This window comes from Emydura macquarii, unplaced genomic scaffold (genome assembly GCF_026122565.2).
Source record: "Emydura macquarii macquarii isolate MOO-44397 ecotype Brisbane River unplaced genomic scaffold, CSIRO-AGI_Emac_v2 contig_2065, whole genome shotgun sequence".
Lineage (NCBI taxonomy): Eukaryota > Metazoa > Chordata > Testudines > Chelidae > Emydura > Emydura macquarii.
Window position 1 is genome coordinate 331808 of NW_027132202.1, and position 13032 is coordinate 344839.

Sequence of the window (13032 nt, forward strand, 5' to 3'; positions counted from 1 at the left end):
CTCCTGTTGTAAAATTAGTATGTAGTGTTGCTGTGCACTGTTAAAAACACCGCTTTCCACACAACTAGTGGCAGCATTTCAGGGGCAAGTAAAGGGCATTCTGTATACGTTTTCTAAATCAAATTTATAAGTACGTAAAGCAACTTATGATCCTTTGAGATCCAAGGCAGGGGTTGAAGCAACATCACTCATTATCTCTTTGGATTCTTCGCACCCTGCGAGGTGCTGACATTGATATCACCTCCTTCGTAAAGCACTTTGAGACCTAGATAGGAAGTAGCTATTTTTGTTATTTCAAAAGGCCTGAAAATCCACTGAGTGTTGCACTAAAATGAGGACAGAGATGGAGATTTCTCAGATTTCCTATGAATGAATTATCACAAACTGACTTTAGTTAGTGAGGAAAATCCATCCTTGAGGCCAAGAGTTTGGATGTTTCCCTGAACAGATAAATAATTAATAACAACACTCTCTCCTTTCTCTAGCACCCAGTGCTGAATAGATCAGAGGAGGACCTCAAGCAGTTGTCATGTATCAAATTGTGCAATGCGACCACATGCAGAGGGAGCAGGTTTCCATCCTGACCCCAGCAGTCAGTCAGTTTATGTCCTGAACCATAATGATAGTTCACCCTTCTCATCACATTCTACCTAAATTAACTATGGGTGTGTGCACTCATAGAACTGTCTCATTCTTTTCTGGAATTACCTCAAAAGAAGCTCACAGCCCCACTGCACAGACAGTTGTGGCAGGACATGCAGAAGACCTTGAAACCCCATATTCACTGCCTTTGCCTTTCCCACTTTATCCATATGCTTATTATTTACACTGGAAGCAGAAGCAATTTCAGGACCTAGCACAGCGCCTATGCCCCATGATTATAGAATATTAGGTTAGAAGGGACCTCATTATCAGTGGATCAGGGATCTGGCCGGTGAGAAGAGAGCTACCCATGTCCTTGTCATATGTGACAATGACAAGGTTGGGGGTCAAGCCCCCCAGGGATCCTGGGCTCATCCAAGTTGATGTTAGGGGGACCCCACCACACAGGAGAGTGGGAGCGGAGCCCTCGTGGTCAGGCTGGCATCTGGGCAGAAGGCATGGGAGTGAGGACTCAGATCCTTTTGTTAGCCAACTCCTCCAGGGCTCGTGTGTGAGCCAGGAAAGTTACCCACGATAGCAGGGGTGGACCTGGGGTCCCTTGCCAACATCCCCCCTGCACGTCACAGCCTAAGCCCTGGCTACTAGGCGGCACTCCCCTGCCAACGAAGCCTGAGAATGGCCTGTCACAAGGTAGATTTTTCCTACATGACCATGTTTTACAGGCCTCTCGACAGAATAAATGCACAGCTTTCCAATCGCTTTCATCGCTCACAGGGAGCTGCTGATCTACTCACCATCATTCAGCCAAATATGCTGAACGCTGCACGGAAAGTGATGAGGAGCTGTATGGAGCTGGAAAATTGGCCAGTCATTCCAACAGACATTTCTTCTGCTTCTCCTGGGCAGTTGTTTTCATTCAGATCTGTTTACAACGGCGGTTCCCAAACTGCCAGAGGCGTGGGAGTACATAAAGGTAGGCGCAAGCTGCGTGGGCTTCTATTTTTAAGAGCTCCAGCTGTCAGCCCTGGGCAGCTGGGATCATGCATAAGGGTTGTGCACACCAGGGCAAAGGGAATAAAGGAGAGACCCAGATCTCCCGCCACCATGGGGTGACAGTGGGAGTCCCCAGCCACATGGGGTGGTGGAGGGCTAGACCCGCACAGTGCTCTCTTAGAAACTGTGGCATTACCATTTCTGATTCATCCTGAGCAAGTAGGGCAATCGGCTAGTTATCTTAGGTGTCTGTACATGAAGCCTGGGAAACAAGCGGGAGGAATTGGAAGTCCTGGCACAGACAAGGAACTATGATTTATTTGGAATCATTGAGGCCTGGTGGGAGTCAGTCTTGGCAGACGTCACCAGAATCTGAGACCTCATGGACTACGTCCGGGGCTCAGTCCCCTGGGCTAAGTCTGCTCGCACTGACATGTCCATGGTCCTGCCACTCTTCTACCCAGTCAGGCACCCGGTCTTTGGCAGTCTTCCTTGCCCTCACTTCTGTCTGCAGTGAGCTGTATCCAGCCCTGGTGATCTTTTAGGCAGCCAGGCATCAGGTTCTCCTTCTTCAAGTTCCAGGCGGCAACTGAAGGAAGGCTCTGCCTCTGCTGCTTTCTTTTATATGAGTATGGCCCTTCTGGCCCCTGATTGGATGCTCCTCTGCAGCTAATTCACTTCTCATCCATCTCAATAGAAGATTTCAGGCATATCCAGAAATAAAATAAATGTTTTCCATTTTTAACAGGTCACCTTGACAGTACTGCTGTTAGGGTATCCCAGAACTTTAACCAAATTCTAGTCCAGTGACCTCCGTGAAGTGGTGTTTAAATAACAGGTACAGAGGTGCTCACTTGTAAAGCAACTTACCTCCAAGCCATTATCACAAGCTCTGCCTACACGACTGCAAATGCTGAAAATAAGGAACATGCATAATGTGAAAACAGCCTTTCCAAATGTTGTTCCTGCCCTGTGCATTAACCTGGCACCTCCAGTCCCACTCTGCAGTGGTGAATAGTCTTTTTTGCATTCAAAAAGGACAAAAAGTGCTTTAGGTGCTACAACGGGTCAAGAAAGACTTAGTCTTACTCTGTTGTCCATTCAGTTGCAAATTCTGTAGACTTCTACAGTTTAATTGAAACAATTGCTGCAGCAAAGACATGCCGAAAAATCTGAAGACATTTTCATCATTGTAAATAAAAACCAAACCACTGCACATGGCGACTGCTCTATTTATTTATTTTATGTACATACGTGTGTATTCTATTTACTGCAGGGCTACTATTGCTGGTACCTTAGTGGAAGATAAGCAACCATCGGCAACTTGAATTGGGAAATAAATCTTGTACAGCTGTGTGCTGGGTCAGAGACAACTTCAGTGTGATCTCTCGTCTTTTACAATCGTTCAATATGGGGGCCAACACATATGTTTGTCACCGGGCACGCAAAAGGTTAATCCAGCCCTGCAGCTAAAGATCTTCATCTAGACAAAAAAGGCACAATATCCATACCCCACCTGCATGACAAAAAAAATGCAGTTAGTGCACATCAGAGTCAGAAAAAATGGGGATAGATTCTGTTGACAGCGTGGAAAGGAATACCATTATAACTGTGTTGAAGTGTTGGATTTCCCTAACCTCATAAAGAGAGAGTCCAGACACCTAACTTTCTAAGACCACTGCCTATCAAAGGCACTTCTACTCCTTGGGAACCATAAGACGTGAAGTGTAACTTTATCAGGCAAGTGTGTCAGATAATCCAGGCCAATAACCAATCTTTGAGAAGGGTTTCAAGTTGTTCAGACTGCTATAGCTCTGAGAAAAAGGCATGAGGCAGTGCATGGAATTCAGAACACTCTTACAAAATAAAATTAAACAGCCTGAAAGAAAAAATGACCTTGCAGAGGAGGTAGAAGAAAGAGAGAGAGCCAGGAAAGAATAATTATGATAAGGTTTAGGGCTGTCCTTTAAGGTGGAGTCAAAGATGAACCCATTCTATTTCTAAAGCATGCCTTCTGGACCTTCCTAAAGATGTTAGGTGACTCAACAAACACTGGTTTGTTTACACTCACAAACACTGGTTTATTGGTAGAGCTCAGAGCATTACATTCCCCCACACCATACAAAGAGACGTGAAACTAGCACTACACTACTTTGCAGATTTTGAGAAGAGTCAGAGAAGACGGCACTGAATGAAGTTACAGCTTACCTTAGGGGACATTGGAAGGGAGGAAGGTGATCAGGAACAGTCAACATGGATTCATCAAGGGCAAGTCATGCCTGACCAACCTGACTGCCTTCTCTGAAGTGGTTACTGGCTCTGTGAATGTGGGGAAAGGGATGAACATGATATACCTTGACGTTAGCAAAGCTTTCGATACTGTCTCCCACATTATTCTTATCAGCAAGTTAAAGAAGTATGGGTTGGATGGATGGACTATAAAATGGATAGAGAACTGGCTAGAGCATAGAGAACAATGAGTAGTGATCGATGGCTCCATGTCTAGCTGGCAGCTGGTCACAAGAGGAATGCCCCAGGGGTCAGTCTTGGGGCCGGTTTTGTTCAACATCTTCATCAGTGATCTGCAAGATGGGGTAGGTTGAACTCTCAGCTAGTTGCCAGATGACACTAAACTAGGGAGAGTAGTAGATACCCTGGAAGGTAGGGATAGGATACAGAGGGATCTAAACAAATTGAAGGGTTGGGCCAAAAGAAATCTGATGAGGTTCACCAAGGACAAGTGCAGAGTCCTGTACTTTGGACAAAAGAATCCCATGCACTGCTACAGACTGGGGATTGACGGGCTACGCGCCAGTTCTGCAGAAAAGGACCTGGGGGTAAGAGTAGATAAGAAGCTGGATATGAGTCAGCAGTGTGCCCTGGTTGCCAAGAAGGCTAATAGCACATTGGGCTGAATTAGTAGGAGCATTGCCAACAGAACGAGGAAAGTGATTATTTCCCTCTATTTGGCATTGGTGAGGCTGCATTTGGAGTATTGTGTCCAATTGTGGGCCCCCCCACTATAGAAAGGACGTGGAGAAGTTGGAGAGAGTCCAGCGGAGGACAACAAAAATGATTAGGGGGCTGGAGCACATGAGTTATGAGGAGAGGCTGAGGGAACTGGGCTTATTTAGTCTGCAGAAGAGAAGGGTGAGGGGGGATTTGATAGCGGCCTTTAACTCTCTGAAGCGGAGAGGATGGAGCTAGGCTGTTCTCAGTGGCGGTAGATGACAGAACTAGGAGCAATGGTCTCAAGTTGCAGTGGGGGGATCTAGGTTTGGATAGTAGGAAAAGCTTTTCCCTAGGAGGGTGGTGAAACACTGGAACGGGTTACCGAGGGAGGTGGTGGAATCTTCATCCTTAGAGGTTTTTAAGGCCAGACTTGCCAAAGCCCTGGCTGGGATGATTTAGTTGGGGTAGGTCCTACCTTGAGCAGTGGGCTGGACTAGACACCTCCTGAGGTCCCTTCCGGACCTAATCTTCTGCGATTCTATGATTCAGCCAATCTGCCCAGAGCAGGGCGGCAGCTGAGTCTGTCATGACTTTACAAACAGCTTTGGACAACTCAGTCAATATAGGAGCCAGGGTCACACGTACAAGGAATCGGGTTTATGCTCTGCCAGTCGGCGCGTTGGTAAGAATGCAGATGGGGTCATGGTTAGAAATTGGGAGACAAATCCCGGCCTGATTTACACTGGGGCTGATGTGGGGTAACCTCAATGGCTCTCTTGGTGTCACTCAGGATTGACAGCAGTTTCAGCGACAGTGGCATTGGACCTGATCCCATGGCGTATCTCAGCTGGCAGCCTGGACAGAATTTATACAAAACTACCTGGGACTGGCCAGACCAGGGGCCCTCCGACCCCGCAACCTGCATCTGATGGTGGCCAGCACCAGCTGCCCCAGAGGAATAGCCAGTGACCCAGACGCAGCAACCTACGGGATAGCCGCCCCATCGTCTCCCTGCTTCCAGAAGCGAGAGACATCGTGCCGTTGTGTAGCAGAGGGTGTGCAGCCTAGGTTCACACGGAGACATAGGTGTAGCAAGGCTGAGTGTTGCAGTGCCAGGTCCTGTGGCATGTGCTGATCCCTGAAGGGGGCTCAGGAAGCTGCACTTCCCCATGGCAGGATATTGCACCGAGGGGTTTATGACTAAGCTGGGGCAATCTGTGCTTCTCTCTCTCAGAGAGACTAGAAGATGGAAGGCACTGATACTCAGTGTGGAAACCTATCTTTGGAACAAAGATGCACAAGAGCCTGTCCACTTATCTATATTTGGCTCTCCCAACTGCTCACGGAGTTCAGGAAAATATCCAGGAGTCCTGGCCAATCTGAGAATAGGGAATGGACATCCTGCCTAATTCACACACCAAAGACATGTAACTAAGCAACCAGCAATCTCCCGGGGGCAGGTGGGTGTCTCAGATGTAATGTAATGTGGACACACTGTAGTAGATTGTCTCTGATTGTTCCCATCCAAACCATCCCTCCTCCTGTGACCAACCCCACAACAGCCTTGTGGCAACTTCAGATATTCCCAACCTGGAAAAGCAACTTCAGGAAGTTCTGTCTGGGTTTCCAACTGGCAGGAATTCGCTGAAGCTTTGTGTCGTTTTGAAGAAGAGTTACTCATGTTGGCTCCGTTTAGTCTCCACGTCCTCTCTGCCCTCCTCTCGCCTCTGTCTCTCTCCTCTTCCCTGCACACACTGAGCTGCTGTTCGGGTTTCCTTCACCCCTCAACAGGCTGTGCAGGCTGCTCCTCCTCCATCCCCACTTTCCCTGGTAGAGGCAGAAACAGAGTTTCACCTAGTCTGTGCTGATAGTTCTATGATCTGTCACAGTGTGGTGTATCCGGCACCTGGTGTTGGTCCTGGGGGAGTGGGATCACTGTGGGGCAGCGCTGGGAGTTGTGGGGCTGAGGGGAGGGGTGGACACGGACAGGTGGGCAGCACTCGCTGTTTTTGGGGCAGACGATGGGCGGTTCACAGGAACAACCAGCAAGCTGAGAGGTATGCACAGTATATAATGAGAGCTGGTAATTCTGGGTCATGTCAGTGCCTAGGTAAATACAGCTGCCTTGTACAGAGCACCTGGCCGCTGGCTGACACTGTGAGCCACTGGCACACAGAGCCTAAACCCGGGACTCTGGGATCATTTGTTAGCCAGCTCTGCTAGCCATTAATGGGGACAGTTGTACATACATTCCTCAATTTATGCCGTCGTATCAGTATTTTCCTCCTCTGAACTGTTCATACATTCAATGTCTCCCGAGATGCCTCAGTGGTGTGAAAAGCACATCTAGAGTATCGTTTTCAAGGCTCCAAAGTCACATGAGATTTTTTCCACTTGAGGCTAAATTCAGCATTGTCATAAATTTAAGAATGCCTTCAGTAGAGACAAGCACCAGTTTCCAGGGTAAATGCCTCCAGCTGACTCTTGTATGTGCTGCAGGGACGTGATCACAGAGGCCCAGGCCAGAAGGCAGCACTGCGATCATCTAGTCTGACCTCCGGTAGAGCACAGACCAGAGACCTGCCCCCAAAGGAAATTCTAAAGCAGAGCTTACAGAGAAACATCCAACCTTGGTTTAGAAATTCTCAGTGATGGAGAATCTGCCATGACCTTCGTAAAGCGCTCCAATGGTTAATTACTCTCTCTCTTTAAAAAGTGCAGACATCATTTATAGTCAGAATTTGTCTAACTTCAACTTCCAAACATTGGATGATGTTAGACCTTCTAGGCTAGCCTGAAAAGCCCATTACTCAATATTAGTTCCCTATGTGGGTACTTGTAGACTGTTATCAAGTCACCCCTTAACCACCTCTTTGTAGCAACATGCATCGTTAATTGTGCACACCAGAAACAGAAATTTTCCAACTGCAGTTCCACCAGTGCTAAAGAAAGAGTTAAAATAACTTCTCTTCCTCTTTTGAAATTCCCCTGTTTATCATCCCAGGATCACATTAACTCTTTGGATCTCACGGTTAACTCTTGGAGCTCATGTTTAGCTAATTACCTCTTCAAGTCCCCCAAATCTTCTTCAGAGTCACTGCTTCCCACGATACAGTCCCCTAGTGTGTAAGCATTACCTGCCTTCTCTGTTCTTAGAGGTATATGTCTATGTAGCTCTATTAGAACACATTTTCTTTGCCTCGACCCAGTTTACCAACCAATCCATATCACTCTGAATCAGTGACCTATCCTCTTCAATATTTACAATCCCTCTAGTCTTGTGGCATCTGAAAACTTGATAAGTATTCAAGCATGAGAATATAGAGACAGTTCAGGATATCGTACAGGAAGATCTGGATGACCGTGCAAACTGGAGTTCTAGAAATAGGATGAAATTTAATGGTGGAAAGTGCTACGTCATGCATTTATGGACTAATACCAAGAATTTCTGCTATAAGCTGTGGATGTATTAGTTGCAAGTGACAGAGGAGGAGAACGACCTGGGCGTATTGGTTGATCACATGTTTAAGGAAGATGAATTCAAATTGGAACAGGTGCATGGAAGGGCTATGAGGATGATCCGCGGAATACAAAACCTGCCTTATGAGAGGAGATTTAAAGAGCTCAGCTCCTTTAGCCTAACCAACAGAAGGTGGTGGGAGCTATGATTGCCCTCTATGAATACATCAGAGGGATGAATACCAGGAAGGGAGAGGAATTATTTAACTTCAGCACCAATGTAGACACTGTCACGCTGGCTGGATTGGGGGGCCATGAGGTGTATTCAGGAGCTCTGATTACTCCCTTCTACATCAGTCTCACTTTGGAGGTGTCACGCTGGCTCAATAGGGGCAGGGGCATTTAGTATATTGCTTGACGTCAGTGTGTCAAAATCATAATAATTTGTGTGAGATATGCCACGTCAGGTACTGTTAGAAAGGCTATAGAGTGCTAAGTAAGATGCTGATGTTTATGTCCATGTGGTATATGTGTAATGGAAGTTATGGATATATTTGAGATATCTGTATTTCAAATTGTGCTGTCTGGGTCACACCCCAGACAGGATGGCTGCAGAACAATAGCCTGCTTAATGGCCCATTAAGAGCTTCTCAGGTGCAAGGGGCGCAAGGAGAGATGCCAGGGATAGACCTGATGATTCACCAGGACTTCCTCATGTGACTCTGGACTCCATTTTGGTTCCTGTGAAATCCCACAGGCAGCATGGCAAGGTCTAAAGGACACAAATGGCAGATGCCTGCCATCCATTTTGTCTTCAATCCTGTTGAGACTTCAGCCACCTATCCACCTCTGGATCAACTCATCTGCAACTGAAGCTCTGAAACAAAGGACTGAGACCCATCAGGTACTGGATGTACACCAGAGGGATTATATAAGGCTGTAAACTCCACATTTCTTCTAGAAACCTGATATAGATGGACTTTCAAATCATTTGTATGTATCTGATTGCTTTAATCCTTTCACATTTCTCTTCTAGTTTGTTTCTTTCTTTTTACAATCAACCTTTAGTTCTATTTAATAAGGGATTGGCTATCAGTGTGGTATTTTGGGTAAGATCCAAACTTATGTTGATCTGGTACCATGGCTGACCCTTTGGGGTCAGGAGAAAACATTTCGGTAAAGAGTATAGAGTTTATATAACTAGTCTCTTTACTGGACCTAGGGGCTTATTGGGAGTCGGAGACTGAAATGCAGTAAACAGGGCTGTGTGTGTTTGTGCACTGGCTTCTTGATAACTAGTGTGGGGAATGAGAAGCACAGTTTGTGGCTGGTTGGGAAGTCTGACTTCAGTGTCAGCCACCTGTGTTGGGAGAATCTGCTCTCCTTTTGCAGCCTGTCCTCTCCTTGTCATTTTCAGGTGGCTATCCTAGGCACGGACAGGTCACAGACTCAAAAACTAATGGATAGAAACTGGCCATTAGGACGATTAGACTTGAAATGAGACTCTTCTTTATAAAGATCAGAAGAGTAAAGTTTGGGAATTGACTGATCTTTAACTACTGGTGGTAGATATGCCAATAGCCCGTGAAGGGATGTTAGATGCGGGGGTTCTGACTTATTACAGAGAATTCCTTCTTGGGTGCCTGGCTGGTGAGTCTTGCCCTCATATTCAGGGTTCAACTGATCGACATATTTGGGGTGGAGAATGAATTTTCCCACAGGGCAGATTGGCAAAGGCTCTGGGGCTTTTTTGCCTTTCTTTGTAGCATGGGACACAGCTCACTTGCTGACAAATTTTCTTGTGCCTTCAAGTCTTTAAACCATGATTTGAAGACTTTAATAACTCAGTCATAGGTCAGGGTCTAATACAGGAATGGAGGAGTGAGGCTTTGTGGCCTGCGTTGTGCAGGAGGTCAGACTAGATGATCATATTGGTCCCTTCTGACCTTAGAGTCCATGTGTCTATGAGAAGGGTAAGTAGCTGGTTTGCTGATGGGTGTCTCTCGTTACCCCTGTCAGTTAACAAGGCAGAATAACTAAACCACTGTACTTGCTACTTTCATGAAGGCACCCAACTCTCTCAGAGATATGTCTCACCAAAAGAAACAAGGAAAGTAATGGAGCACAAAGCCCCAGCCTGGCATGATAATTTCTCTTTCCATAGGGAAAACATGGCTCATTTCTAACAGAGGAATTGCATTGTGGATCAGACCTATAGTCCATCCAGTCTAGTGTCCTCTCTCTGACAGCAACAACCCCAGGGGCTGTTGAAGAAGGTGGTGGGGGATAACCTGACCTTCCTCAGGGTGTCACCGAGATTGGCTTGTGCCCTGAAATATGCGGGTTTACAGGCTTTCCAAGATATTTATTTATTGTACCTATTGTAACGGACCATTCTAACTATCCATGTAAAGGCCTAAACTTTTTGGATTCTTGCTCAGTTTCCAGCCTCAACTTCATTTTGTGGCAGTGACTTCCTCTGTCTAATTATGCACTGAGTGAAGAAAGCATTCTTGTTTTAATCAGTTTTGCATTTGCCATGTTTCAGTTCAATTGAAAGTCCTCTTGACCTTGTGTTATGAGACAGGGAGAACAGATTCGTCATACACTCTCCACCAGTCAGTATTTAATGGATTCTTCTCAAATCCCCTCTTCTTTCTCTCTTTTCTAAGATAACAATCACAGTCTTTTCAATCTCTTTCTCTTGGAGAGTTTCTAAACCTAAACCTAGGTTGTGATATGTGGGGGTGCTGATGGCAAGGGACCCCAGATCCAATCCCTGCTATTTTGGAAAACTTTCCTGGCTCAGACACTACTCCTGGGGGAGTTGGCTAGCAAAAGGATCCGAGTTCTCTCTCCCACTCCTTTTCCCCAGAGGCTCAACTGGCATCGAGGGCTCCCCTCCACTCTCTTGTGTGGTGGGGTCCCTGAAACACCAACAAGGCTGGGCCCAGCATCTCTGCAGGGCTTGATCCACAACTTTCTTGTGGTTACTGATGAGAAGGGCTTGTGTAGCTCTCTCCTCCCTGACCATGTCCCTGACTTGCTGATCACTACATTAAGTTCAATCCTGATACAACTTGTTAAACAGCAGCTGTAAGAAAATTAAGGAAAAAAAGGGGAAGGTTAAATGAAACAAGGGGCCCTGCCCTGTGGGGATGGGGACACCCTACCGACAGTCTGTGGGACATAAGAAAACTTCACAGTTTGTCCCTTATATGTCCCAGGGCTCCCTCCGATACCCTGGCTGTGCTGTGCTGATGCCAAGGGACAGGTCAGAAAGCTGCAGTATCGTCAGTGTCTTCTTCTCCCCGTCATTGGCCCCCATCGGGCTCACGTCTCCCCTCACTGCACAGTCAAGGCCAGCCTACAAGGCAACATCTTGTCTGGCAACATATCCTTGCAAAAGAGTCAAAGATGGAGTAGAGTGAGGAATGGTGAGAATCAACAACCATCTTAATGTAAAAGAGAGCTGAGAGCATATGAGAAATGATCAGCGTTGCAAGTCGCAGAAAGGCCTAGTGACAGGGTGTGTGTGGGGCTGGGGGATGACAGGTGATTCTGAGAGAGATCAGGTGTTGGTTAGAGAGATGGAGAGAGCAGTGCTTGGTGATGGAGTGATAAGGCATTAAGTTTGAGGAACTTCTGACACTGGGAAATTCCTCAAGGCAGAGTTCAATGAAATTGGGACAAAGCACCCTTGATTAACAAGGAGACATCATTTCCCCCTCTTGTCACACAGGTTTAAAGTCAGTGGCCCCAGTCAATCACATTCTGCAGATGTATTTTCCCATTTTGTCACGAAGCTCTTTGGTTTTGACTCCATAAATGATAGGATTGACCATGGGGGGCACAAGGATACAGAGGTTGGCCAAGAGGATGTGAATGTGGGCAGCAATGTCCTGACCAAACCTGTATGTCAGGAAAGAGAAGAAGGTTAGGCTACCATACACCACTATCACAGAGATGTGGGCTGTGCATGTGTTGAGGGCTTTCTGGTTGGCTTTCCTGGACTTGATCCTGAGGACGGCCCTGATGATCATCCCGTAAGACAGGCCAATGAATATCAGGTCTAATCCACTGATCACAAATGCTATCACCAGGCCGTACATCCGGTTGATGCTGGTGTCCCCACACGACATCTTCACCACAGCGAGGTGCTCGCAGTACGTGTGGGGGATAACATGGTTGGCGCAGAATGGCAGCCTCCGTAGAAGCAGAGGCAATGGCAGAACCAAGAGAACAGCTCGTATCAAACCCACTAACCCTAGCTTAGCGATTCGTGCGTTGGTCAGGATTGTGGCATATCTCAGAGGGTCACATATGGCAACGTAGCGATCAAAGGCCATTGTCACGAGGAGGGCTGACTGCATAATAATAAGCATGTAAATGAAGAAAGTCTGGGTGACGCAGCCATCCATAGTGATGCTCTTGAAACTGAACCAAAATATGCACAGTGCCTTCGGCATGACGCACGAAGACATGCCAATCTCTGTGAGTGCCAACATGCAGAGCAGCAGGTACATGGGCTTGTGCAGGGTTTGCTCTTTGGCGACAACAAACAGAACCAGGAAATTTCCCAACAGACTGATGATGTAGAACATAGAAAAAGGGATGGAAATCCAGATGTGAGCAGCTTCCAGACCCGGGATGCCATTTAGGATGAACGTTGGTGAGCCGGAGGAGGTAAGGTTGAAAGCCTCCATGAGGTGGTCGAGCTGCCAATGACCATCTGATATGCTCATGTTCCTGTGAAGGGAAAGACGCCCACCAAGGGGGATACACACATGATTACAGGTGACATGGTCAATATTTTCTAGTTTCAACAATCTGGAAAGGCGGGTGAGCAGTGAGGTGGCAACATTATTCCCCTCTAATCAGCACTGCAGAGGCTACATTTAGTTTTCTGTCCGGTTTTCAGAAAGGATGAGGAAAAATTGAATAAAGAGAGTGCAGAAGAGGGCAACAAAATGATTAGGCAGCTGAAGCACATGACTTATGAGGAGAGGCTGAGGGAACTAGGCT

General features: G+C 46.8%; 1 protein-coding gene across 1 annotated transcript; it reads right to left on the bottom strand.

Moving 5' to 3' along the window:
* Window positions 1–11774: 11774 nt before the first annotated feature.
* Window positions 11775–12752, bottom strand: LOC137159989 (olfactory receptor 52D1-like). The gene has a single exon (XM_067558452.1). The coding sequence runs from the start codon at window positions 12750–12752 to the stop codon at window positions 11775–11777; it is 978 nt and encodes a 325-aa protein (XP_067414553.1).
* Window positions 12753–13032: the final 280 nt, after the last annotated feature.